Source organism: Cladosporium halotolerans, assembly GCF_011745625.1.
Source record: "Cladosporium halotolerans strain TM138-S3 chromosome Unknown Sca39, whole genome shotgun sequence".
Lineage (NCBI taxonomy): Eukaryota > Fungi > Ascomycota > Dothideomycetes > Cladosporiales > Cladosporiaceae > Cladosporium > Cladosporium halotolerans.
The window spans coordinates 136657-161231 of NW_027191490.1; the positions used below are offsets into that span (position 1 = coordinate 136657).

General features: G+C 55.8%; 10 protein-coding genes across 10 annotated transcripts; 5 read left to right on the forward strand and 5 right to left on the reverse strand.

Moving 5' to 3' along the window:
- Window positions 1-67: 67 nt before the first annotated feature.
- Window positions 68-1463, reverse strand: TVP18 (Golgi apparatus membrane protein TVP18). The gene is made up of 4 exons (XM_069376899.1): window positions 1080-1463; window positions 999-1014; window positions 844-936; window positions 68-780 (listed from the first exon to the last, which is right to left on the reverse strand). The coding sequence occupies exons 1-4, from the start codon at window positions 1114-1116 to the stop codon at window positions 480-482; spliced, it is 447 nt and encodes a 148-aa protein (XP_069226175.1). The 5' UTR covers window positions 1117-1463; the 3' UTR covers window positions 68-479.
- A 257-nt stretch (window positions 1464-1720) lies between these two features.
- On the reverse strand, window positions 1721-2818 carry WHR41_08296 (uncharacterized protein; the record flags this gene model as incomplete). The annotated part of the gene is made up of 1 exon (XM_069376900.1): window positions 1721-2818. The coding sequence occupies one exon, from the start codon at window positions 2816-2818 to the stop codon at window positions 1721-1723; it is 1098 nt and encodes a 365-aa protein (XP_069226174.1).
- Window positions 2819-3454: 636 nt separating this feature from the next.
- Window positions 3455-5815, forward strand: WHR41_08297 (uncharacterized protein; the record flags this gene model as incomplete). Its single annotated transcript, XM_069376901.1, has 1 exon — window positions 3455-5815. The coding sequence occupies one exon, from the start codon at window positions 3455-3457 to the stop codon at window positions 5813-5815; it is 2361 nt and encodes a 786-aa protein (XP_069226173.1).
- Window positions 5816-5850: 35 nt separating this feature from the next.
- Window positions 5851-7050, reverse strand: WHR41_08298 (uncharacterized protein). The gene is made up of 3 exons (XM_069376902.1): window positions 6791-7050; window positions 6545-6729; window positions 5851-6478 (listed from the first exon to the last, which is right to left on the reverse strand). The coding sequence occupies exons 1-3, from the start codon at window positions 6957-6959 to the stop codon at window positions 5954-5956; spliced, it is 879 nt and encodes a 292-aa protein (XP_069226182.1). The 5' UTR covers window positions 6960-7050; the 3' UTR covers window positions 5851-5953.
- Window positions 7051-8080: 1030 nt separating this feature from the next.
- Window positions 8081-9301, forward strand: WHR41_08299 (uncharacterized protein; the record flags this gene model as incomplete). Its single annotated transcript, XM_069376903.1, has 1 exon — window positions 8081-9301. One exon carries the CDS (start codon window positions 8081-8083, stop codon window positions 9299-9301), a length of 1221 nt encoding a protein of 406 aa, XP_069226181.1.
- Window positions 9302-9519: 218 nt separating this feature from the next.
- On the reverse strand, window positions 9520-11515 carry WHR41_08300 (uncharacterized protein). Its single transcript, XM_069376904.1, has 6 exons — window positions 11004-11515; window positions 10751-10934; window positions 10348-10691; window positions 10096-10288; window positions 9972-10043; window positions 9520-9915 (listed from the first exon to the last, which is right to left on the reverse strand). Exons 2-6 carry the CDS (start codon window positions 10920-10922, stop codon window positions 9698-9700), a joined length of 999 nt encoding a protein of 332 aa, XP_069226220.1. The 5' UTR covers window positions 10923-10934; window positions 11004-11515; the 3' UTR covers window positions 9520-9697.
- Window positions 11516-12628: 1113 nt separating this feature from the next.
- WHR41_08301 (uncharacterized protein) lies at window positions 12629-14440 on the forward strand (the record flags this gene model as incomplete). Its single annotated transcript, XM_069376905.1, has 1 exon — window positions 12629-14440. One exon carries the CDS (start codon window positions 12629-12631, stop codon window positions 14438-14440), a length of 1812 nt encoding a protein of 603 aa, XP_069226205.1.
- A 2612-nt stretch (window positions 14441-17052) lies between these two features.
- WHR41_08302 (uncharacterized protein) lies at window positions 17053-19833 on the forward strand (the record flags this gene model as incomplete). The annotated part of the gene is made up of 1 exon (XM_069376906.1): window positions 17053-19833. The coding sequence occupies one exon, from the start codon at window positions 17053-17055 to the stop codon at window positions 19831-19833; it is 2781 nt and encodes a 926-aa protein (XP_069226207.1).
- Window positions 19834-20773: 940 nt separating this feature from the next.
- WHR41_08303 (uncharacterized protein) lies at window positions 20774-21643 on the forward strand (the record flags this gene model as incomplete). Its single annotated transcript, XM_069376907.1, has 1 exon — window positions 20774-21643. The coding sequence occupies one exon, from the start codon at window positions 20774-20776 to the stop codon at window positions 21641-21643; it is 870 nt and encodes a 289-aa protein (XP_069226206.1).
- Window positions 21644-21699: 56 nt separating this feature from the next.
- WHR41_08304 (uncharacterized protein) lies at window positions 21700-23789 on the reverse strand. Its single transcript, XM_069376908.1, has 3 exons — window positions 23281-23789; window positions 22594-23157; window positions 21700-22541 (listed from the first exon to the last, which is right to left on the reverse strand). Exons 1-3 carry the CDS (start codon window positions 23689-23691, stop codon window positions 21834-21836), a joined length of 1683 nt encoding a protein of 560 aa, XP_069226202.1. The 5' UTR covers window positions 23692-23789; the 3' UTR covers window positions 21700-21833.
- Window positions 23790-24575: the final 786 nt, after the last annotated feature.

The window sequence follows — 24575 nt, forward strand, 5'->3', positions numbered from 1 at the left end:
GGGACGACCTAACAGGTGTCGAGGATCCAGAGGTTTTGGGGAAGAATTTGGGAGAGGTGTGAATAGGCAGGTTGACATGCGGTGATTTTGGACGCGTATATAGTTCTCGCGATCGAATCTATCTTGTATTTGGGTTAGCACATTATAGCTTTTCGAGGGTCTCTTGTGCTACGAAAAGAGGTAAGCCGCGCACCACTCGCTCACAAGTTTCATCAATTCCGGGACGGAAGATGCGGCGACCTGCGTCGAAGGTGCCTAAGGTGATACTGTCCACATTCGCAAGCCTAACCGCGTTGAGTCGGAAATCGCCCGTACGCATACACTCATACAAAGTCTGCTGTACTCTTGAACCTCAATAACTCCAGGCAATGTCCAGCACTTGCTCGAAACCCATCGTCTCTCGTATCGCCCGTCACTCTGAGAGTCCTGCATAGCCCACTCGTACAAAGCCCTCCACTCCGCCAATGCCTCCTCATGCTCTAAACAATCATCTGCGCGACACCTTGGCCGCCCAGAGTCTTACTCGCCGCAAACTCCTGCTTTTTCAAACCAGCAAGCGCATAGAATGCCGCGGCAATCAGCAGCACGACAGCGGCTGCGATCAGACTTGTCGCGTAGCGGATGAGCGAAAGCCACTGGACTACGCTCATTGTGGCGTAGATGGCGGCGCGCATGTAGTTGGTTTCGAAGCGGCGGATGAAGGAGTCGAATTTCTCGGAGGTCGGGCAGACGCGCAGGAGGAGGGGGATTTCGATGAAGATGAGGATGAAGCTGGAGACGCTGTTCGAGATAGGTCAGCTGAGATGTTGCGCGTAGGGACGATGGAGCCGGGAGGGTGCTCACAAGCACAAGACGCTCCAGAGGATGATGATGTCGAAGTGGAAGATGTTGGCAATGCCGAGGGCAAAGCAGAGGATTATGCAAAGCACGCCGGTCCTGAGGAGCGTTGTTAGTGAGTGCGCCGCAGACGCGAATGCTGGTCAGATGCGTGCGCGTACCATTGGCCGTATATACCTGTGGCAGTGGATGTTAGCAGCCGCGGTGCATGCTCAGGGCGAGGAGGTAAGGATGTCACGTACTGAAGTTCCGCGACCTGAATTCTTCGGCGAGCGTCATGTTCGGCAAGTGTGTGGATTGGTGTGTTTTGGGATATTTCTGGGGGTGTACAGAGCGGCGATGAAGCGTCCTCGCAAGTCGTGAGGTCGGCAGAGGCGGATGTAGGGCTGACGGGCGCGCGGTTGCGGGTTTGTTGACCGTTGGCGTTTAGGCGTTGGCGTTGGCAGGACCCTTGAAACAGCTGTCTCTGCGCGTCCGGGGTTTGCTGGAAGAAGGGGACAACGAGAGGGTGTTTTCGGCGATGTTGTTGTACTCGGGGATCAGGCGACAGTGGCAAGTCTTCAAGGCGCAGCAAGCGTAATAAGTGATTGCCTGGAGATGGTGGAGTGCGGTGCAGGTCAAGACGACGCGCTGGCCCAAGCCTCCAAGCCTCCAAGCTGTCGTTCCACCTCACTCCGCGCCGCGCCGCGCATCTGCAGCTCGGCAGGGCCCGGCGTGGAGAGAGGAGGGAGCTGTGCGTGCACGACACGTGGGAAAGGCGGCGTGTAGTCTTCGCCCATCATAGATACCTGCGGCAGTGTTTATTATTGCACGCAGCGAGGAGCTTAATTTCAGACGCTAGCTATATGATGCCGTCCTCCAATAGCAGCAACATCACTGTCGATCACTGAAAAGGCGTCCCCTCCCCTTCCTCCTCAGTACCCAGCCCGTATTTTCCGACCATTGAACCACTTTCAATCGCGCCGTGGGCATCGCGAATGTTTTCTAATGTTAACTTCGCTCGCCTCTTTAAATGACATTTGATTTTGCCGTCATCCAGGAGATCCGCCAGCTCCTCGTACCACTCATGATGCTTCTCCGTCTCATCGTTGTAGTAATGATGATACGGCCCGGAGCCAAGCCAGCACCACACGAATGTGAGCGACTTGCTCATGAACTGTGACCCGTACATGTCGAACTTCGCCTGCACGATACTGCAGACTTTACCGAAAGGAGCGAGGATATCGCCGATAGGCTGGAAGTATTGCTCAGTCCGGGAGGTGATGAATGCGTACTTGAGCGGGATGTCGGCCGGGATGTCTCCTTTCTGCATCAGGTCCTGAATCTGCTGCACAATGTCCTCGCGGTGGTTGACGACGTGCGTTGCGCCCATCTCGCGCGAGAAAGATTCGGTCTCCGGTCGTGAGGCGGTCGTGACCACGACCGGGAGTTGTAGGTAGCGTCGGGCCAGCTGGCACGCGATGGAGCCCATGCCGCCGCCGCCGTTGATGATCAGAATACCTGCGCGCTCGTTCTTCTGAACACCAAGGCGGGCAACAATAGACTCGTACGCTGTCGCCCATGTCAATGGCATCGCTGCCGCCTCGGCCCAGGCTAACGAACGCGGTTTGCGTCCGGCGTGGCGTTCGTCGACTGTGGTGTACTCGGCGTAGCAGCCTTGGCCAACAACGTTACCCAAAAAGTATACCTCGTCGCCCGGCTTGTAGTATCGAACGTCTGGGCCGGCTTGGGTCACGACTCCAGCGCCATCGTAGCCCATGACGTGCAAGTTCTGTGCTTCCAGTGTCGCCGGCTTGACGCGCTCGTAGAAGTCTGGTGCATCATCGTAGGTACCATTGCGGACTTTGATGTCGATTGGATTGACAGACGTGCCTTTGATCTGGACGACCAACTGACGGCCGCTTGGTTTCGGTGGTAAAGGGAGCTGCTGAGATTTGAGATTCTCAATCGGACCGTATTCAGAAACTCCAATGGCGTTCATGTTGGAAGTATTTAGGGATTGAGAGTCGATCTTTAGTTCAGTAGCTTAGGGCTGGATCATTTCCATTCCGCCTGTATAGATGATCCGGAGAATATATAGAAGATACTTCGTTATCATGTCATGATGATGGGATCGAACACCCTTGCACGGGGTGTGTCAAACTTCGCACTATTGTCGGACATGTCGGTGATCCTCGGTGCATCACATCACGGTGGATGCGCTTTAGGTATTACATTCGTGTATCGGACTGTACGCTTAGCTTCGGGTGCTCTACGCAGTGGAACATGAACGCTTCCCCCAACACGAGTTGGCATGCCCGAAAGCCGCTCTGGTAGGGTGGATTGCGTCGGCGACTGATGGCTCCAGCACTGTGGCTGGCGCGGGCTTTTTCGCCGCTCGAATGCCGACGACGCCACACCACGCCACACCCCACGCAGGCCGAGTTGATGACATACAAATCGCAGCTTCGAGAAACAAACCCGCCTTCTGTTCGCCAGGTGAGTATTGCACAACATCTAAGCCCAACGCATTCTCTTCGCAATACCTAACAGAGCCTTGCGTACAGGCTGAGACCGCGTTTACCCTTCATCAGATCATGATATAAGGTTGCTCACCATCTGCCGCAATCCACCCGCCATGACCGACACTGAATCGCTCATGCGCTGGTCCGCGCAGTACAACGTCACCAGCAACCCACGCAGCAAGCAGCTCCCTGGTGACAAAATCCTGCTACCGCCTTCTGCGCTAGAAGCTCTGCTCTCAGCCTCGGCCAACGCCGCTGCCGAATCGAGTCGCCGCGACCTCCCCGCCTACGATCCATTCAATTCCGCCAGCTACTCCGCCTACCGACAGGCCGAAGCGCAGTACGAAGACCGGCGGCATCAATTGCCGTATCCTCTGACTTTTCGCCTGGTGAATCCTGATAATGGGCGGGTGGTGTACGCGGGTATAAGGGAGTTCTCGGCGGATGATGAGGAGGTGGTGTTAAGTTCGTTTTTACTCGAAGCTCTCGGGATCGAGGGACCAGCCGGGCAAGATGGTATGGAGGACGGAAGAGCAGAGAATGGTGCTACTGAGGATCGGAAGATCACGGTGCACGTCAAAGAGCTGCCCAAAGGCACGTTTGTGAAATTGCGGCCTTTGGAGGCAGGGTACGATCCGGACGACTGGAAAGCGTTGCTCGAGCAGCATCTGCGACAGGAGTACACCACTTTGACGACTGGCGAAGTACTTGTCGTGCCGGGTGGCAGGGGGGCGGACGGGAAGAGGGAGGAGTTCCGGTTCTTGGTCGATGGATTCAGACCTGCGGAAACGGACGGTGTCTGCATTGTGGACACAGATTTGGAAGTGGACATCGAAGCGCTGAACGAAGAGCAGGCCAGAGAGACGATGAAGAGGATTGCTGCGAAGATGACCAAGGCTCCCGGGACTGAGCAGGGTAGTTCTGCTGGAGGCGAGCTGGATTTGTTCAACCCGAAGGAGGGTCAGGTGCTGCCTGGGGAATACGTCGATTACGAGCTTACTTCTTGGAATAAGTCACTACCACTGGAGTTTGAACTTACAGGAGATGACGATGAAGACGAAGTGGACTTGATCGTCAACCCTGTCTCGGCTCGACAACGGGCCCATCCCCGAATCGATGAGCATGTCTTTGCCGATATTGACGGGCGACCAGCGAAAAGGATCAGACTGGACCCTACGAACGTCGAACTCGAGGATGCAGAGAGCCTGTATGTCGCTGTACATGCATACAAGCCCTCGGTACAACACGCCAATGGCGATTCGGCTGAGCTAGCCACTGAGCAACTACGACACTTCACACTACGTGCCCGGCATGTAGACGCCGATGAGAAGATGACCAGTGGCTCCCCAGAAGCGACCGAACAACCCCTCAACCCCGACGAAGTCCGCTGCAAGAATTGCGGCCAATCTGTTCCGCAACGAACACTCATGCTGCACGAAAACTTCTGCCTACGAAACAACATCCTCTGCCCGCACGGCTGTGGCCAAATCTTCCAAAAGCGCTCTCCTCAGTACGCCGACCACTGGCACTGCCCACACGACTCCGCCTGCGGCAATACCTCTCTGTCGCAGCAAAAGCACAACGCCCTCCTCCACCCACCCGAAATCCTCCACTGCCCAGCTTGCAGCACCGTCGAAACCTTCCCCTCGACCCCCTCCCTAGCCCGCCACCGCACAACCACCTGCCCCGCGAAACTCATCCTCTGCCGCTTCTGCCACCTCCTCGTGCCGCAAGAAGGCGACCCGGACGTCCCCAACGCCGAAGCCCTGCTCTCCGGCATGACGCCGCACGAACTCGCCGACGGCGCCCGCACGACCGAGTGCCACTTGTGCGGCAAGATCGTCCGCCTGCGCGACATGGAGACGCACGTCAAGTCGCACGAGCTCGATCGGCTGGATAGGCCTGCGCCGCGCGTCTGTCGGAATGTGAATTGTGGCCGCACGCTGGACACTTGTGCTAAGAACGGCGATACGCGCGCTGGGGCGAGGATGGGGCAGGGTGCCGGGAATGACCTGGGTCTGTGCAGTGTTTGTTTCGGGCCGCTGTATGTCAGCTTGCATGATCCGGATGGGAAGGCCATGAGGCGGCGGATCGAGAGGCGGTACCTGCAGCAGCTTGTGAGCGGGTGCGGGAAGGCGTGGTGTCGGAATGAGTTCTGCAAGGTTGGGAGGCAGGCTCGGGACTTGCCGGCGAATATCACGATGAAGGACGGCATACCTATGGTGAAGCCGGTCCTTGATTCTTTGATGAGAGGGGAGACGGGAAGTCCATTGCATTTCTGCGTGGATGAGGGCAGTCAGAAGCGGAGGACGCTGGCGGAGCTTTTGGCTGCTGATGAGACGGTGGGGTTTGGAAAGGGCGGGTATGGGTTCGAGTGGTGCGTTGGTGCGCTCGAAGCCGAGAAGGGCGATTTGGAGGGCGCGAGGAAGTGGTTGGGGGATTGGGCGCCGACGAGGTCGGAGGAGCGGAAGTAATTTCAGAGGATACAGTGAGGTGTAGTGAGACGGGATATGTCGAGATGAAATGATACCCCTGATGGAACACGCGTGAAATGGAAGTGGCTTTCACACTAACTTCTTAGATTCACCTTTCTCGTTTTTCCTTTACCTCACTTACATATTCCTTCCACCCGTCACACTCAACGTCTGCCCAGTAATGTAAGAGGACATCAGCGGGCTCGCGAGTGCCAAAACGGCACCAGCAGCTTCCGTCGCCGTGCCCGGCCTACCAAGCGGGATGTCCTTGAAAGCATCCTTGCCTGCCTCCCTCCCCGCCTTCTGCGCTTGCGGGATACCCAAGGCAACCTTCTGACCGTCGGGTGTCGTGACGAATGCACCCTCCTCTTTGGCAGCCGTCAGCCTCGTAGCAATGTGCCCGAACGCAACCGTGTTGGCGCGGACGCCGAACGCCGGACCCCATTCCTTCGCGATGGTCTTCGTCAGACCAACCACACCGGCTTTAGCCAGAGCGTAGTTTGCTTGCCCGGCGTTGCCGTGCAGCCCAGAAGTCGACGAAACGTTGACGATCGAGCGTGGCTCGCCGTCTTTGACGCGGAAGTAGGGCGCGGCGGCGCGCACGAGCTTGAAGGGCTGGGTGTTGTGGAGGGCGAGGATGGTGTCCCATTGCTTGTCGGTGGTCTGTCAGAGAAAGGTTAGCAGGAACTAAAGGAGTTTTGCTGGATTGAGCTGCGCCCAGAGTCTGACCTTGTGGATCACACCGTCCCAAGTGTAGCCTGCGTTGTTGACGATGATGTGGATTTTACCGGAGCCGAAGTCTGCGGATTTCTTGACCAACTCGTTGATGTAGTTGTCGTCCAACATGTCACCGGGGATGGCAATGGCACTGCCTCCATTTTTCTTGATCTCCTCGGCGACTTGAGATGCTTTGGCTGGGGGAGGATTAGCTGCTGACTGCTAATGTTTCAATGCTGTTTTTGACTAGATACTAACCGCCATCAATATCGCTCACAACGACCTTAGCACCTTCATTGGCGAACAGTCTGGCTGTTTCGGCTCCAATGCCCTGTCCGGATCCTGTGATAATGGCGACTTGACCGTGCAGCATGCCCTTTGGGCAGTTCAAGTGAGCAGCTATCTGCTGGGCACGTGCGCTGGCCATGGTTGCTGACAGTTGCAATTTCAATTTTGATGAGGCAGCTGACACGGATTGATCAGATCAAGTGGTCTTCAATTAAAAGATAGCTATGGAAGAAGTTGTTTATTGTGCAAGAAGCAAGTGGCGGCTATGAAGCAGCCGATGGAGGCCGACGTGGGAGGAGGTCGAGCCGAGGCATTGAGAGCTGGACCCTGTTGCTCAGCCTTGCGACCTGCACCCTCTGTATAGTATAGCATTCGACATAGATGAGAGCATACCGTCTGCGGGCTAGAATACCCTGACAATCGAAGCGGTCTAGTCTACTTCTTGTTGATCTATCTTGACAGAAGCTTGGCATCCTTGCACTGTCTGCTGGAAAAGCATCCTAGTATGGAAAACCTGAAACGAAGCAATCTCGCAGAGAAGGGCACGGGAGCTTTTCCACTCGTTGAGGCTTATTAGCAAGGCGTGATGCTGATAGCGCCAACATTCTGCGAGTCAAAGAGAATCACTGCATTGTTGCTGATGAGCAGGGTATGCCTCTTGTGCTGGTTTCCAATGCATGCCCAGGCGATAGAATGCTGACAGTCAGACGGAAGTGCCCGGCATGGCGGTGCATGTGGCCGCATTCGCAAGGACAGCCGAAGCTTGCTGCCTGCCTGGACGCCTCCTGTCTTTGCCACGTCGATGATGGAGGAGGCGTGAGTGCAAGTGAACAAAAGCAGGACAAGCCGCGGAGTTAAGCCGTCGAGACGAGGCGACGGAGGCCGGCGGAAGCGGGCAGCGCTCCCACCGTCGTCCGTGGAGGCGGCCGAAAAATGGCGGAGGAATTGTTTTGGCTGTCTCGCAGCTGCACCGCGGCCTGCAGTCTGCAGCACCTCTGGACTGCACCAGCCCAACCCCCATTCCGTTCCCCTCGCATGCGAGAGCCCGCGCCTTCCAAGTGCTGGTGGCGTCATGGTTTTGTGTCTTACTATATCTTTCCTTGATCCGCTCTTTGCCCTCCCTTCCTTAGAATGCTCCTCCGTCCACCCCTCCGTCTCTTCCACCACGCCGCCAGCGCTGCCCTAGGTCGCTCGCCTTCTTGCGCAAGCAACACCAGCATCGCCAGATCGTCCAGGCGCGCATTCAGCTCCACCGCCAGCATGGCTTCCGCCAGCACTTCCGCCCTGCTCCACGCGACGGTGTCAGCGCCAGGCGCAAAGTCCGCCCAGCCCTCGGACATTGAAGAGAAGAGACACCACAACAAGCATGGCAAGGGATTCGTCAACCCGTGGGACTCATACATAGAGCGCAGTGCTCCTCAGCTGATTAGGGCAATGGCCTGGAGAGCGATCACTGGAAAGAGCAAAAGCCCGGACACCACGCCTCCCACTGTCTCGGTCCACAAGCCCGTCTTTCTGCCTTCACGCAAAACCGAGCAACTGCGCGCGACCTGGCTAGGCCATGCCTGCTACCATGTGGAATTCCCCGGTGGCTTACGCGTTCTTTTCGACCCGGTCTTCACACCCAGATGCAGCCCTTTCAGTTTCATGGGACCTAAGCGCTACACAGACGTGCCCTGCGATGTTGACAATATCCCCTTTATCGATTGTGTGATCATATCCCACAACCATTACGATCATTTAAGCCACCCAACCATCCTCAAGATTGCCGCTAAGCACAAGAACGTGCACTTCTTCGTCCCGCTCGGCAACAAGCAGTGGTTCACCAAATGCGGCATCCACAACGTCACCGAGCTAGACTGGTGGGAAGAGCAGGAGATCAAGCTGTCCTCCTCCCAACCCTCCACCGAACCCTCAAAGCACACCTCGGACTCCTCAAACGCCAGCGTCAGCGCTTCCTCCACCAGCCAACCAGACATCACCGCCACCATCGGCTGCCTCCCCTGCCAACACACCAGCGCGCGCACGCCCTTCGACAAAGGCCACACTCTCTGGTCGAGCTGGAGCGTGACCTCAGGCAACAAGAAAATCTGGTTCGGCGGCGACACTGGCTACCGCTCCGTCCCCGAACTGCCGGCTTCCGAGTTCGACTACGCCGACAAACACGCCCACCTCCCCGTCTGCCCGGCTTTCAAGCAGATCGGCGAGCTCCGCGGCCCTTTCGACCTCGGCCTGATCCCCATCGGCGCTTACGACCCACGCTGGATCATGTCGCCCATGCATGCCAACCCGTACGACAGCGTCAACATCTTTGCGGACACGCGGTGCAGGCGAGCGATGGGCATTCATTGGGGGACTTGGGTGCTGACGGAGGAGGATGTGCTGGAGCCGCCGCGGTTGCTGAAGGAGGCGGCGAAATGGAGAGGCTTGGAGGAGGGGGCTTTTGGGACGTGTGAGATTGGGGAGAGTCGGGAGTTCTAGATGGGATGAGGAATGAGAAAGGGCTGTGCATAACTTTTGCGCTTTGTTGACGCGGGGTATTTAGCGAGGCGTTTTCTCCTATTGCTTTTGTTTCGATAAGTTGTACAGATAGAGGGATGTCCCGGGGCGCGGATGTTGTTAGAGGAATGTGTATCACTATGTATGCATCAACGCTGAAAGAAGCATGAGGGCGCATCTAGGGATCTTATGGCACCCCATTTTATTGAGAACAATCATTTGAAGTCGAAGTTCATAGGTCTATAAAAAGAGGTTGAAAAGAGATCACAAGGCTAGAATTCTCCCACGATGGCCTTTGGTAGGCCCGTCGAAGTGAAGGCAGCCATGGTTTAGGCTTGTTGAGGGAAGAAATCACGGGAAATTCTCGATCGACTGACTCTAAGCTCGAAACCGCCGGCACATGGAATCGACTTTCGGCGCAATCGTGGTGTGGTTGCCGCAGGTTGTCAGATGGTCGGCGCTGCTGTCCTCGATGGCACTGCGCCGCTTGATCCCGGTTCTCGATATGCTTGGATCCATACGCCATTTTTGACTTTCAAAATTCCAGTACCATCTCTGCTCCAGGCGTTGCATTAGCACTCCGAAGAAGACGAAGTCTAGCGTGTCATTGTCAGCCGTGTCAATGCTTTTTCATCAATGATACGCAACGTACTTTCAACATTCTGCGGCGCCAGTGTTTTAGAGATCCCTAAACAATCTCTGTAGCGACGCCTGTAGTCATGTTCTATTGTCGGTCAGCTACATGCCATGGCCATGTTTGGTACGGCATCACTCACTTTGGTAGCGGGAATGATGATGAAATTCATGCAGCATGATCATACTTCCAGTATTGTAGAAGTGAGGGTTCCCTAGGTGCTCCATGACACTGCCGTAGCGCGCAAAATCAGCAAGCGTGTGGTATCTTTCGTGTGTGTGAAACCGTACATCGGCGAGTTTAGGTGCATATAACGAGAACCATGCATTCGTGAGCTTGATATTCTGTCAGATTTTGCTGTCGAGTTACCGTTCAGCTTGGGCTGGAGACTTACTGTGATGCTTGTCCGACGCGGGTTATTGCTGGGATCTTTGTCGAGGTCGGAATCTTCGCCTTTCTCCGCGCCGTACGTCGCAGCGTAGGCATCGGCTCCCCTGGCCAATACACCATGGGCGTATATCTTGTTGATGCTGTCTATCCACTCTTGGTCCTCAGGATGTCGCTTCGAATTCTTACGAGGATTCGTTCTGTCAATCACTTCTTGGCCGTCTGGTATCAATTCAGAGCGCGCATCGTTGTCGCAGTAGATCCGCACTTCAGATGCTTTACGTCCAGCAGCTGTGGTTACTGTCTCCTTCGTGAACTGCTGAATCGATCCCGGCCCTCCCCACAGGCGTCCTGTTGTGCGTCAGCATAGAAATCCTGATGGAGAGCACGAGCCAGAACAAATGACACACTCCCGAAGGTCTCCCACATCTCACGATCCTGCTGGTGTTCTTGTCCTTGCGGAGGCCTTGGTTTATGCTTGAACCATTTCTCATACGCCACATAGGCCTCTTTGTCTCTATCCTCGCCACGCGACATGCGCCTGTAGCCCATCCTCACGGTTGAGATCATCTCGGCCATCATGCTGTCGAATATCTGGAATCCATACTGTCATCAACGACGACGGCTTGTTCGAACCGAGCTGCGCATGATTTGTCCACCCACCAAGTTTGACGATGTTCATTGGCCACCGACTGTGTGAGGAGGCAGACTGCCCAGATGATTGGCCAAAAAGGCAGCATGGTTCCTTAGGGTTGTTGGAGAACTTGGTTACCGTTTGATACCTGTGGATCGTACGATGCGAGCACCCGTTCTCGTGTGTAGGTGTGAGGAAAGACCTCGATCAATATGTAGCCTTGTATGTGGGTCTCAAGTCCTGTGGCTCAGGAATTGAAAATGACCATGTATGTGCAGAATTAAACCCAATGAAGAGATTCTGGTGGTGATATAACCGAAAAATTGGTAGCTTTGCTAGAAAGTTCTTGTAGACTCACGGTTGGCCCTCTTTCGAACAAATGCCAGAAGTATCACAGGATATATACTCTTCAAGGCTTCGCCTTAGTGCTCGCCATCCAGAACGATCTTGCGGGCGCCAGCGGAGACTGGCGTTCTAGTACAAATTTCCCTTCAAGCCCGAGTAGCTTCATGATGGATATCACCCGGACTGAGTAACCATGGGAAATCAGATCCTTGGACGGGAATGAGTTTCACGTGGCCGCCAGCGTGGTCCATTAGCGAAGCCTTTTGGTCAAATCATGGGCAGTGGTAGATGATTCAAGAATAGGCTTTTTTCGTCTGCGGCCGATTTTCATGCACCAGCGAGAAGAAGCATTCAGAACGGACTGTTTTGCTTACATTTGCACCGTGTTCGCGTCGAGTGTGCGTCGTCATTTCAGGCTCGGCGAAAGATCACTGCTAATGGTTCGCGAGAGTGACGTCTGAAGAATACGACATACGACCATGCTAATAATAATAGCCTCGGTACTTGCCTGGTCAGAGCCCTAGGATGGACTATCGATTGCCCGCTATTCGTACCAGTGGAGAGACACGGCGACGGGAAGACGTAATTTCGATATTCGAAGCGAGAGACTGCGGCCTGCAGGAAGACGCCGCAGACTTGGCGACCTGCCACAAGACAATAGCGTTTGCCAAGGCGTGCGGCTCTTGACGCCGCGGGACACAACACCACGACCACATCCCCCTATTGCTGCAGGCTATTGATCGGGAGGGAAACCCGCGCGGTCATCAACTGAGAAAGATGGGCCTCGAAGATGCGACAACCGCGCGCATAACAAGAAGACGTTGACACGCTGTATCTCATCAACAAACCTCCTGGGGCTAATTCAGGTACTGCGCTTGTGACATCTCGCTACTGCAGCCCGGTGAAATTGTCGCTCCTTTTACTTCTGACGAACACGAGAAGCTCCAGCCACGCCAACCCAAATCCGCAGACATTGGCAACATTGCCATCTCGCATCGGTCCGGTATTCCTGGGCGCCTCGTGTCTGCCTCCAACGGCGGCCGCCGAGAGCAACGGCCCTCGCCAAAAGGATCAGGCCAGAGCCCTAGCGGAAGATCCGATTTGCTGCTGCCTCTACGACTTCAACCCTTTTGGCAAGCTTGACGATAGCGCCGAGCTTCGCTACATGCGGACGAAACTGTGAAGATGGGACGCATGGCCTCGAGAAGTATGACCTGAAGGTAGCTTGCACAACTCTCCTTCCTCTGTTCCTCACCATTCTTTCTATTTTCCGTATTCTATTTCTTTAATACGTTCCTTACCGGGCATCATGCACGCCCACACCACTCTCGCTTTGTCCCTTTCGGTGGGTCTTGCGTCTGCCATTCCGGCGTGCAAGCTCGCCAATACCACCACCACCACCACGGTCCCGGCGTATGCCCTCCCGGAGGTTACTGTTGCTCCCCAGGAGAAGCAGATTGTCGACCTTCGCAGCCAGATCTCCTCTCTCAAGGAAGAGCTCTCCAGCCAGCTTGCGGTCTCCGCTACTCAGTGCAATGCTCCGGCTGGAATGAGCCCGGCGGCGACACCGGCTAATGGACCCAAGGGCAACAAAGGCTGCCCCTCCGGCGACAACCCGTCTGCCACCCACTCGGCTGTCAACTGGAGCTACTTCAAGACCGCTCACATGTCCCGCCTGCCTGCCACTTCCGCCGCCCCCTACCCTGCGGCATCTGACAGCGCCTCCAAGCCGGACGGCTACAGCAAGCCCGCCGACAACCATGAGCCCCACTTCTACTCCAAGCCCGAGGACTACAACACCAAGCCCACCTCGAGTGCGGCTGCTTCTTCGGCTGCTGAGTCCACCGAGGCTCCCTTCCCGTACACTTCTTACACCAACGGCACCGCCAGCCACTACCCCACCGGTAGCAGCTCTGCCCTGAGCAGCGGCGCCCTTTCCACCGGCGTGTCTCTTTCTACTTCGCAGACCGTCTCTTCTTCCAGCACCACCACCTCGCTTTCGCCCACCTACATTCCTCAGCTCTCTGACTACACTTCCGCTGAGATTGAGGGTGGTGATGCCCTTGAGGATGCCAGCAAGGTCGCTACCCAGCGCCTGCAGGAGCGCGAGCTCGACGGCAGCTGCACCTTCGAGACTGCTCGCGTGCGCACTGAGTTCAGAAAGATGTCTAACGACGACCGCAAGAGCTTCACCGACGCCGTTCTGTGCCTGAAGCAGGTCCCCACCTCGGTCGATCAGAGTGCGTACCCCGGTGTTCAGTCTCGCTACGACGAGTATGTCGCTACCCACATCAACATGACCATGAACATCCACGTGACTGCCGACTTTCTCGCGTGGCACAGAAACTTCGTGGCACACTTCGAGGAGGATCTTATCAACCTCTGCGGCTACACTGGGTCGATGCCATACTGGGACTGGGCTCGTGATGCTTACGCGCCTCACGAGAGCGAGGTCTTCAACGGCGATGAGTTCTCTCTCGGCAGCGACGGTGTCTACGTCGGCGGCCGTGGCGATACCTACCTTGGCCTGATGGACGTCACTTTCCCTCCTGGCACTGGCGGTGGCTGTGTTCACTCTGGCCCCTTCTCCGAGGGCAACTTCGTCAGCACTCTCGGCCCGCTCGACAGCCCGTACGGCGATAACGTTGCCAACTCTTACGACTACAACGAGCGCTGCCTGGTGCGTGATCTGAACGTGTTCTTCAGCAGCAGGTACAACACCTACGCGAACGTCACCCAGCTTCTTCTCGGCCAGGATAACATCCAATTCTTCCAAGCCGAGATGCAAGGTTTCTATGGTGACAACAAGCTCGGCATCCACGGCGCCGGCCACTGGCTCGGAGGTGGCCCATCCCAGATGCAGGACTTCCACTCCTCGCCTAACGACCCGATCTTCTTCCTCCACCACGCCATGATCGACCGCGTCTGGGCTATCTGGCAGGCTCTCGACGTCGAGGAGCGCCAGCGTGCGATCTACGGCACTTCCACCCTGAACAACAGCCCGCCTAGCCCTGAGAAGCACCTGACTGATAGCATTCCGTTTGGCTTTGTTGGCCAGAACGAGATCTTCGGTGATCTCATGGACACCATGGGTGGCAAGTACTGCTACCGCTACGAGTAAGGGTCACCCTCCTTTGTGAGAGACGGTGTGGCAATAATTGAAGGATTTCGGATTTTCTGGTTGGCTCTGAACGCAAGCCTTGTCGAGTCTCAGTGGGCTTCCTGCAAAGAAGGTCTTTGCCCCAGTCTGGTCGCATATTTGGACTATGTGTTCTGTATATTAATCACAGATTCGACGTTCAAGTCGTAGATAGCGCGGAATTTTCTTCCAAGCCCAATTCTTAAACAGATTCATTCGAACTTGGATTCCACGACTCAGCTTTACTCAGAAAGGTCGCTCGATTCGAGAAGGCTCCAGTCCTTTTTCTACAACTCTTTTTCGCATTTCTCCCATGAAGCATAAACTGGCTGCCGTCAGATTCCGCTAATAGTGATTAGTTTGGGAAAGCATCCAAAATTCCAAGATAGTGGTCAGTGACACGCTCATGACACCGCGTATGCAAGAGCTTGCGATGAGAATTCCAACCACAACGGACGCATCGTCGCACCTGCGCATCCATGGTGTAGCACTGGTACTAATCGTTGATACATAGAGGCGCGGCTGTGGCTGAGCGGCTTGTGTCCCTTGAGGCAGGCAGCAGGTAAAAAGCATGAAAACCCCCTTGTTGATGCATGCGCCATGCAGTTATCCATACCAAGCAGCTTGGCTTCCTTCATAATCACGGTTGTCTTGAAAGATGATCTCAACATGAGCTTTGGATTCTCACTAAACGATGACTTTGCGATAGCAGCGCTCACCAAACAAACGTACGATCGTTGGCAGCAGGCACCTGGAGAGTATGAAGACGTCGTTCAGACCCTCCAGCAACGCGAAATGCTCATTCAACATATACACTATCGCTTCGACGCCCTCGCCGTCTCGTGCGCTGGCCCAGTGAGTCGGTACGAGATGAACGTCTCGTTGCAAGGGTGCACAAGCGCTGTGAAAGACCTTCAATCAAATGCGAATGCTGGCCAGAAGCAAACACATTGGGACAAGATCAAGATAGGATCGAGCAATGTCGAAGAAGCCAAAATTCGCCTTGCTCGGCATATCGGGATTCTCTCGCCGTCGCCTCTTTCCTTGGAGATGGAGTCGATCAGCATAGAAAACGGCGCGCTTTCTGAAGCTATGCATAGGCTACCGGAGGTCATCGAGGACGCACTGCCCATTGCAATCGGTAAGATTATGGATGCGAGGTTGCAAAAACCACGCACACGCACACCGACGAGCTCGCCAATGACCAATTACGGGGATGATGACAAGCACGCTTATAGAGAACTCCGGCGACAATTGCGGGCCTTCGGTATCAGAGACACCGCGATTTGCGAGCGAAAAGAACGGCTTGTTGAAGCTGTTCGGTCTGTTTGCGAAACTCATGGCCTTTCATCGAGCGTGGTTGATGAGGAGCCTGGGGATCCAGCTCATCCGGAGGCAAGATTGCAGGCATTGTTGGACAACATCGAAAGACGAAAGCTCGACGAGGAATACTACATTGCGGATGTAGCACTTTCGTGCCACTCTCGCTAATATCCACGATACCCATTGGAGGTGATCTTCACATATCAGGGCCCTTCTATACCTTTTCCTCAGATCGAAGAAGGTCGGAAGGGGGTTATCGAGGCTACTGCTGATGGGGCGTCTGACGAACGCTGGAATGATGGATGCAAACCAATACTGGTCCCCAAAAAAGTGTTTTCAGGCAGCGCGAAATCTGATTCCAAGAGCAGTCTGCCGCATACGGAAAGTCGCTCTGCAAAGCAATGAGCATCTGAGAAAAGTAAATTTCTCTGGCACCCTATCTTTACCACTGCTCTCAGCTGGAAGATGGGATCTTGCGCCATGTGCGAAAGCTACAACATTAGCGCCTAGAAGTGGGGATGGATGGCTGTCGCGAGTGCCAGACTAGATGTGTTCTTTGTAGGAACGGGGAACGTCAACTAGCTTTGTTCTGCAATGTTGGCGGCAGAGGGCGTTGGCAAAATTATACCATCTTCGCTAGACGAGGTGATGGGTACTGCGAACAGTTCCACAACCAAACATGGTGCCACCAGATAGTATTCGTTGTCATTAGTGTAGTTTCATCAAGAGACATGGGCGAACATGTAAAAGCGAAGTGTGGTTGATCGTGTGTTCGGTCATTTTAGCACCTGGCATAGCCGACTCATTTATTCATAATCTCGCAGGCAATTTTCAACGATATGCAGTTTCTGTTGAGTCAGTACCACCTGGTGTATAATGGTTGTTCTGGTGAAGCGAGAGAAGTGTGCTGCGGTGTTGTTCGGCGACAGCCAAGGCAGCTCTCTCGCAGACGGCATCTTGGCCCGCCTCGGCGACGGAGCGCTCCAGCGTGGCGCTGCGTGGAGGAGGTCGGCAGCCCTGCGCGCTCATCAGGGTGAAGCCCCGGCCAGCCTGACGATCCGGAGGACTAGAACCGGAATCACTTGCAACTTCGCGTGCAAACCATCCAAACACCTGGAAACCCATCCCTACCGCCACTGGACCCTTAGACCATCCCATCTGGACGCACACCCTGCAAACAACAGCCATGACATAATCGCCCTCTGCTATCACCACTTCCCACTACATCCCGACCTCAGCTCCAGCCCTCGCGGCTCTTGAACGCTCCGAGAATGGGCGTTCCAGTTGAGATCGAAGACAACCGATACGCCAATGCGCCTATCCCCTCGTACGAAGAAGCCGTCGCGCAGCACGGCCGCGGCCCTACGGAAGTCAGCGATGATGCCGAGCGACAAGGTCTGCTCGGTGCGAGCAGCAGCAGCAGCCATGCCGACTCTCGAACGCGAGCTGGCGGGTACCGCGCGCCCACAGTGGAGTCGGCGCGGTCCAGCATAGAGTCGGATCTCAGTGTGCCTGAGATGGTAGAGGACGGCGAGGGAGCGCGGCGGCAGGTGGAAGAATTCGATTACATGGAGCCTGGGGAGAGCGAGGGCGGAAATCGAGGGCAGGCGAGATTGTATCATCGCGCGAGATTACGGAGCAAGATATCGCAGGGATTGACGAATCTCTCGGCGACGCTGTCGGCGATCCGATTACCTTCGTTCCGATCATTCTACTCGCCTGTCCCTGCCACGGATGGGGACGCGGCAGAAGCGCAGCCGACGACCAGCTCTCGTTTCAGCAGATTACGGGAAAGTGTGCGGTTGCCGGAGGGTCTCAGCATGGGTGCGGCGAACTTTGCGCGACTGTTCGGCCTCTTCACGATCTTCGCGCTGGTCTGGGTGCTCTTCGCCATGGACATCTTCCCTTCCAGCATGTCGCGGATGGGCATGCATTTTGATCCGGAATCTGTGCGGAGCTACGTCCAAGACCACCTAGACGTGCAGAACATCGAGGAAGCATTACGGCATATCACATCGTTCGACCACGTTGCTGGAACGGAAGGCGATCTGTACCTGGCGCGTTGGATGGAAGAGAAGTGGATTAAGGAGGGCATGTTTGACGATATCAAGCTATGGTCGTACTTCGTGTACCTCAATTATCCGACGAAAGACGGTAGGAGCGTGGAGATTGTGAGCCCTGAAACAAGCAGGTGGAAGGCTGCGGTGGAGGAGAACGACGTTTCGCCTGCGACTCCGAACCGAGCGCAAACGCTGGCCTGGCATGGTCACAGTAAGAGTGGCGAGGTTGAGGGTCCCTTGGTATACGCAAACGGAGGGAGCCGGGAGGACTTCAAGCACTTGAGCACGCATGGGGTTGAGCTCAATGGCACGATCGCGCTTGTACGCTATCACATCTCACAGGAAGAGCCGGGATTGAAGATCAAAGCGGCGCAGGATGCTGGGTGTGTTGGTGTGATCATGTACTCGGATCCCGCAGTGGATGGCGCGGGTAAAGGAGAAATCTGGCCAGCAGGCCCGTGGCGGCCTACCGATGCTGTTGAGCGTGAGTCTGTCAGCCTGGTGAGCTGGGTTATTGGAGATCCGTTGACTCCTGGCTGGGCGAGTAATGAAGGAGCCAAGCGCGTAGACGTGGAGGACAACCCTCGACTGGTCAGCATTCCAAGCTTGCCGATAGGGTGGAGGGACGCAGAGCCATTGTTGAAAGCCCTCCAAGGCCATGGCTTGAATGTGCCCGAAAAATGGGTGGGTGGGCCTCCTGGATTCGCAAGCCGATGGGCATCTGGAAACGCTTCCAATGATGCGCCAGTGGTTCACCTGAAGAATCTCAACGACGAATCGACGCATCAGAAGATCTGGAATCTCCATGGACTCATTCAGGGCATTGAGACGCCAAACAAGAAGATCGTCATCGGCAATCATCGAGATTCGTGGTGCTTCGGCTCCGTAGACGCTGGTTCTGGTTCCGCAGTGATGATGGAGCTGGTGAGGATATTCGGCGAACTTCGCAAGCTTGGCTGGAGGCCGCTGCGTACCATCGAATTTGCCAGCTGGGATGCTGGTGAGTTCAACATGATGGGAAGCACCGAGTATGTCGAGGACAACGTCGAGTATCTCCGCGGCAATGCAATTGCCTACCTGAATGTCGGAGCCGGTGTTTTTGGCTCCAACTTCCGCGCGGGAGGAAGCCCGGCATGGGAACGTTCGCTTCTCCGGGTCCTTGACCGTGTCACCGATCCAAACACCAACAACTCCATCAAGCAGCTGTGGGAGCAAAGCAAAACCCGAATGCAGGGTTTGGGCGCTGAAGGTGACTATGTAGCCTTCCAAGACATCGCGGGAACTTCCAGCATCGATTTCGGATTCGAGGGTCCCAAAAACGGCTATCCAGCGCACTCCTGCTATGAGACAATGGAATGGATGTCCAAGTTTGGCGACCCGAACGGACTCCCTTACCATCTAGCTCTGGCTCAAATCTGGGCGCTCCTCATCCTCGATGTTGCTGATCGTCCGCTGCTACCGTACGACTTGAACCATTACGCCGATTCTATTTCTGGCTACATCGAAAGCTTGCGCACCGATGCGCAGATTACTTGGACAACATCTGCTGGGAAGCCCAGCAGCAAGCTCACAAGCGCGACACTCGACTTCAAGCCTCTCGAAGACGCTACCGCAAGCCTAAAAGACGCAACATCGAAGTTCCACGAATTTGAAGATACCTGGACACGCCAGGTCCTCGGACGCGGCGGGCTCGAAACCAACGCGTATACCTTCCGACGCCTCGACTACAATGACCGCATCACCAACTTCGAATCAGACCTCCTTGACCTGCCCGACCCGGACGCCCACAAGGCCAAGGGTAGGAAATACGGCATTCCGGGCCGAGAGCAATACAAGCACGTCCTCCACGGTCCGCAAGAATGGCGCGTGGCCGATGAAGCTTTCCCTGCAATTAGAAGCAAGCTGGCTGCCAGAGACTTTGAGGGTGCTCAGGAGATGGTCAACATTGCTGCCGATCGGATACGGAAGGCCGGCGAGAATCTGGTGAAGTGAGGAGCGTGCTTCTTCTTTTTTTCTTTTCGTCCCTCCCACAAGCCGGGGCAGGCCATCTCATGTGTGCATATGTGTTCAATATCTGGCAAGGCGTTTGGGGAAATCGGCAAGCGTGAGATATCCGCGTTGGGAATAGGATCTCGTAGAGTATTGTAAATGTCGGCATAGCAACTTCAGCTTTCTTCCTATGATAACAGCGATCAGTGCTCTCAACAACCCGTGCTGCGTCACGGTGCAGACAGCATGACGTTAATTATATCGCTTTCCCGACATCGAGGATGGTGCAGACCGGTAGGAGTGAGCACATGTCTTGCGTGAGCCACGTGAAATCCCACGAGCTGGGCAGCCAACGGCAACGTAGATCCGGCTCAGCGGGCAGACACTTCGGTCAACGGCTGATGCTTTCTGGTGATCCGATGTGTGTATACTGTTGGCCAAGACGAATGATTCGCGGACGTCGCTGCAGTCACCACATGTTGGCTTATATCAGGTATGCTATAGGAAGGCGTTGGCAGCTCATTGGGCCATTCCAAGACGGTGAACAAGCGCCGGCTCGTCACTGCGACCGGTCGTGCATGACAAAATGTTCGAAGCTCACGTTTTTTAGTTGTTGTCGATCTTGCCGGAAAAAGAGGGTGCATCAACCGCTTTCGGGATGGCAGATCATCGAGTGTCGATCATGTCAATGCGGCCCCAGTGACGGCTCCACAGAGGATCCTGCAAGCCATCACACCCGGGATCTGGAAGCGCTATGTATGTAGGTACCATGCAGTGGGATCCAGGTACGGTCATCCTCCGGAGGACTTATCCACGCTATTGGCAAGCACCATGACTTCAACTTATTAAGGTGGTCCTCTGCGACCATTTTGAAGGCTTGTGCTTCATCTTCTTACGACTGCCGCTTCCTGATCATTTCGCTACCCACTTTCAATCAATAACAATGTTTGCGAAACTTTTGCCACTCGTATCATCGCTTGCCCTGCTGGGTACTGTCGTTCAATCAGCTCCCATCAGCCGCAGAATTACACACAACGGTTTCAGCTGCCGCAGCGACGCCCACCCGAACCCGGTCGTGCTATTCCACGGACTCGGAGCAACCTACTACGAAGACATCAACCTGCTAGAGGCCAACCTGCAGAGCAAAGGCTTCTGCACCTTCAGCATAACCTACGGCGAATACGACCTCTTCCCTCTCGTCGGCGGACTCAAAGCCATCGCCGATTCCTCCATCGAGCTCGCAGACTTCGTGAAAGAAGTCCACGCGAAGACCGGCGCCTCCAAAGTTGACCTTGTGGGCCACTCAGAAGGCGCCTTCCAGACTCTCTACGTGACAAAATTCGGCGGCGTCAGCGACATCGTGCAGCGGGTGTTCGCTATCGCACCCCCAACCCATGGCACCAGCTTCGCAGGCCTCAACAACATCACCGACATCGCGAGCCAGGTGACCAAGCCCACGCTGGCAGCTGCATTGCAGACCTTCGGCTGCCCAGCCTGCTCCGATCTGCTGCCCAACGGCACGGCCGTGGAGAAGCTCAACGAAGGGCCCATCGCGCAGGAAGGAGTGAGCTACACGATCCTGACGTCGGAGTACGACGAGCTGGTGACGCCGACGACAACGTCGTTTGTGCGCGAGGAAGGCGTACGGAATCTGTACGTGCAGGACTTCTGTCCCGCCGACACGGTGGGCCACATTGGCGAGACGTACGATGCGAATGTCTGGACATTGGTGTCGAACACGCTGCAGGATGATTTCTCTGGGCCGGAGAAGTGCGTGATTGGACCTAGTGAGAGCGAGACTGGGTCTTCTTGATGGTGATGTGTCGATGGTAGACTGGTGTTGGGCATTTCATAGAGCAATGTAGCGACTTCTTAATGATGGATGACAAATGTTTTTCGTACCCAAAAAAACTACTCTATTTGAAAGCTTCAGTTTGAGCGTATGTTACAAATCATCCACGTTGGTATTAGAGTGGGAAAGCTGGGTATGAGTTCGTTCGAATTTACAAATCTTTTGACCCAGGCGAAGCGGCGTAGCTTTTGCTGGCAGAAGTATCATGTATCTGCATCTTCGTGTTGAGGCCCGGTAATGACTCAATGATATCGCTCAGCATGTGTAACGAATACCTGGTTTCGAGCCGATTGCACAATTCCCGGCCCCTCGGCTTCGAGGCATCATCTGTGGCAGTGAAGAGCGCAACTCGGATGGAGAAAGTCCAGGGCAACATGCCTGCGTCGTCCTGGCGGTAGGCGTACTCGTCACAGATGTCGAGGACGGTGTCAACAAGTTCGCCGACAGGCCACAGGAGCTGTTCGCCCGGTCGGAAGCGTGTGAGGAGCAGCCAGGTGGTGAGGTGGAGCACGATCGCGCGGGCGAGGAAGGCATCGACGAACGTGCCGTTTGCGATCGACCGTGCGAGGGCGTCAAATTTAAAAATTTTGCCATAATGCGAAAGACAGTAGGGGTTGAGGCAGCGCGTTCTCCATGCCCATAATTCGCCAACTAGGCGAGCAGCCTCTGATTGCAAGACTTTCGGGCTCTCGGCGCCCACCATGACGAGATCGGCTTTCTCGATCAGTCCGGGCACGTATACTAGGATGTCGACCGCCCGGTCGATCAGGTCTTTTTCGCCGTCTTCGGACCAGGGATTGTGCATCCAACTGGGCTCCTGAAGGAAGGACTTCCGGCGGAGAAGGATGTCGAGAGCGACCTGCCCGATTTCAGAGAAGAACGAGGTGGATGCGGCAGATGACGAGACTTACCGAGAAATGTCTGAACCAACAAAAGGTACGCAGCGCAAAAGGCGCGGTGAAAGATTGGGGACCTTGATGGTGTATAATCTTGGACAGACCCCAGAGATGCATCATCCAAGCCTTTGCGTTGCTCCAAACCAGAAGCTCATGAAAAGACAACATGAAGATCAGATAGACCGTGCTGTGGCTGAGAGGCGCATCTGGGTGCGAGAGCCAACGTCTGGTGGAGGGTAGGACATCCGCGCATAGACGACGCTGAGCGGCAACAGTAGAGTTGCGATCAAGTCCAACTACAAGAGCTCTGAGTGCTCCCTGAAGGAGCGGTTCGTCGTGCTGTCCAGCCACTCTGGCAAGCCACTCGTACCCCTCATCGCCAGCGATGGCTTTGAAGCGCGGGAGAACGAAATGCAATTGCCGACCGAATCGCTCATCCGGCGTCAGGGAAGGTGACTGCAAGAGGACATCTGGGGGAGAAGGCTCTCTTTTGCATTTAGATGTTCGACGATGGCTGTAGGCAGACTCCGCTGAAGGCGCGGAGGTGGGCTTGTCATCACCATTGTTCTGCACCGGGAACTGTGAGCGCAAAGGTGTGAGCGTCTGAGCAAGCAATTGTCGGCGCCGAATCGGCTCGAAAATCATGTACAAGACGGGCCCGGCATGACGGAGTGCGAAGCACGCAGCGGACAGTAGACATACCTGAAGGAAGCTGGAGGGCGCGAGGTGTTGGAGGTCCGCCCAAGCCGACGATGCCAGCCTGGACTTGCGATTTGTGTGTCGGTGGCCCCACGCGGCGGCTTTCGCTCTCACGACGCCCGCGGATTTTTTTTTGTGCTCTGCTGTGTCATCACCTGGGAGCCAGACCAAGAAGCTGCCCTCACCGGGCATGACGGAACGTGTAGGGTAGACAGGCTGGGAACGACGCTGTCCAGGCTGGGTGGGCTCCGACAGGGTGTCTGGGATTGTGCATGTATCGCAGGACAGTGGAGCTACGGATCGGGCCCAGGGCAGGCCCTTGGGCTGGGGAGAAAGGCTGTGTGCAGCACGATGGGCAGGTGTTTGGCCGTTTGGAGCAGGCAGGCATTGGCATTGACGCGCCAACGATAGCATTCATGGATGCCATGCAACGGGCCTCAGCGGGCGGCCTCGAGCGGCGCGTGCGCCCGGCTGCTGGTGATCGTCGAAGGCCCGCTCATACTGGATATGCAGGATATGCGGTAAAGTTAGCCCTGCGGGCTTTGACCGGAAGGCCCCAACCCTCCAGAGCGGTAGTGCCCGCGTACAGCAGGGCGGAGGAGGCGCGCGCATCGGAGATTGGTCCGGTGCCTGGTTGCCTGGCTGCCTGGTGCGGCGGCAGGGCCTGCGCGATCAGGCACTCCGCACGGTGCTGCAAGGCGCGCACCAAGGCGGCGATCGCCTTCCTTCGCGAGCTTCCAAGGTTCCTGCGCATCGGTGCCAGGGTAAGGTATGGAAAGGGCAGCTCGATTTCCCACGCAATATGCTGCATTATTCCTGGGACGCGCGCACGGCGTAGCGAGTCAAGCACACACACCGCACGCCCGCCGAGCTAGAGCCAGCAGGCACACGAGGCTCTCTCCATTCAACACATACGATCGTCGGCTGGGCGCTCATCGTGGCCTGTGAGTGACGGGTTGGCCGAGACTGGCATTGCCACTACCGAGCAGGCACAGCAGCGTTTTGTGAAAACCCAATCGGGATACACTATAACGCTTTCCCAACGCGGTCGCTACATCTCAAGGGACCCCTGGGTGCAGAGCCGCAGACCGTTGCTCTGTCCTGGAGTCGTCTTCCTTGTAGCACCTACAGTAGGTACATGTATATCGATGGATTGCGAGCTTAGTGCGCGATTGCCAGTCTAAGGGTACGCCTGCGTGGCCTTGCGCGCGCCGCCCCTGTTACGCACCCGGGCACCGTTCCACGTCCATATACCTCTTCCATGCTAGCGCACGTGCGTGGTCCCACGTTCAAAATCC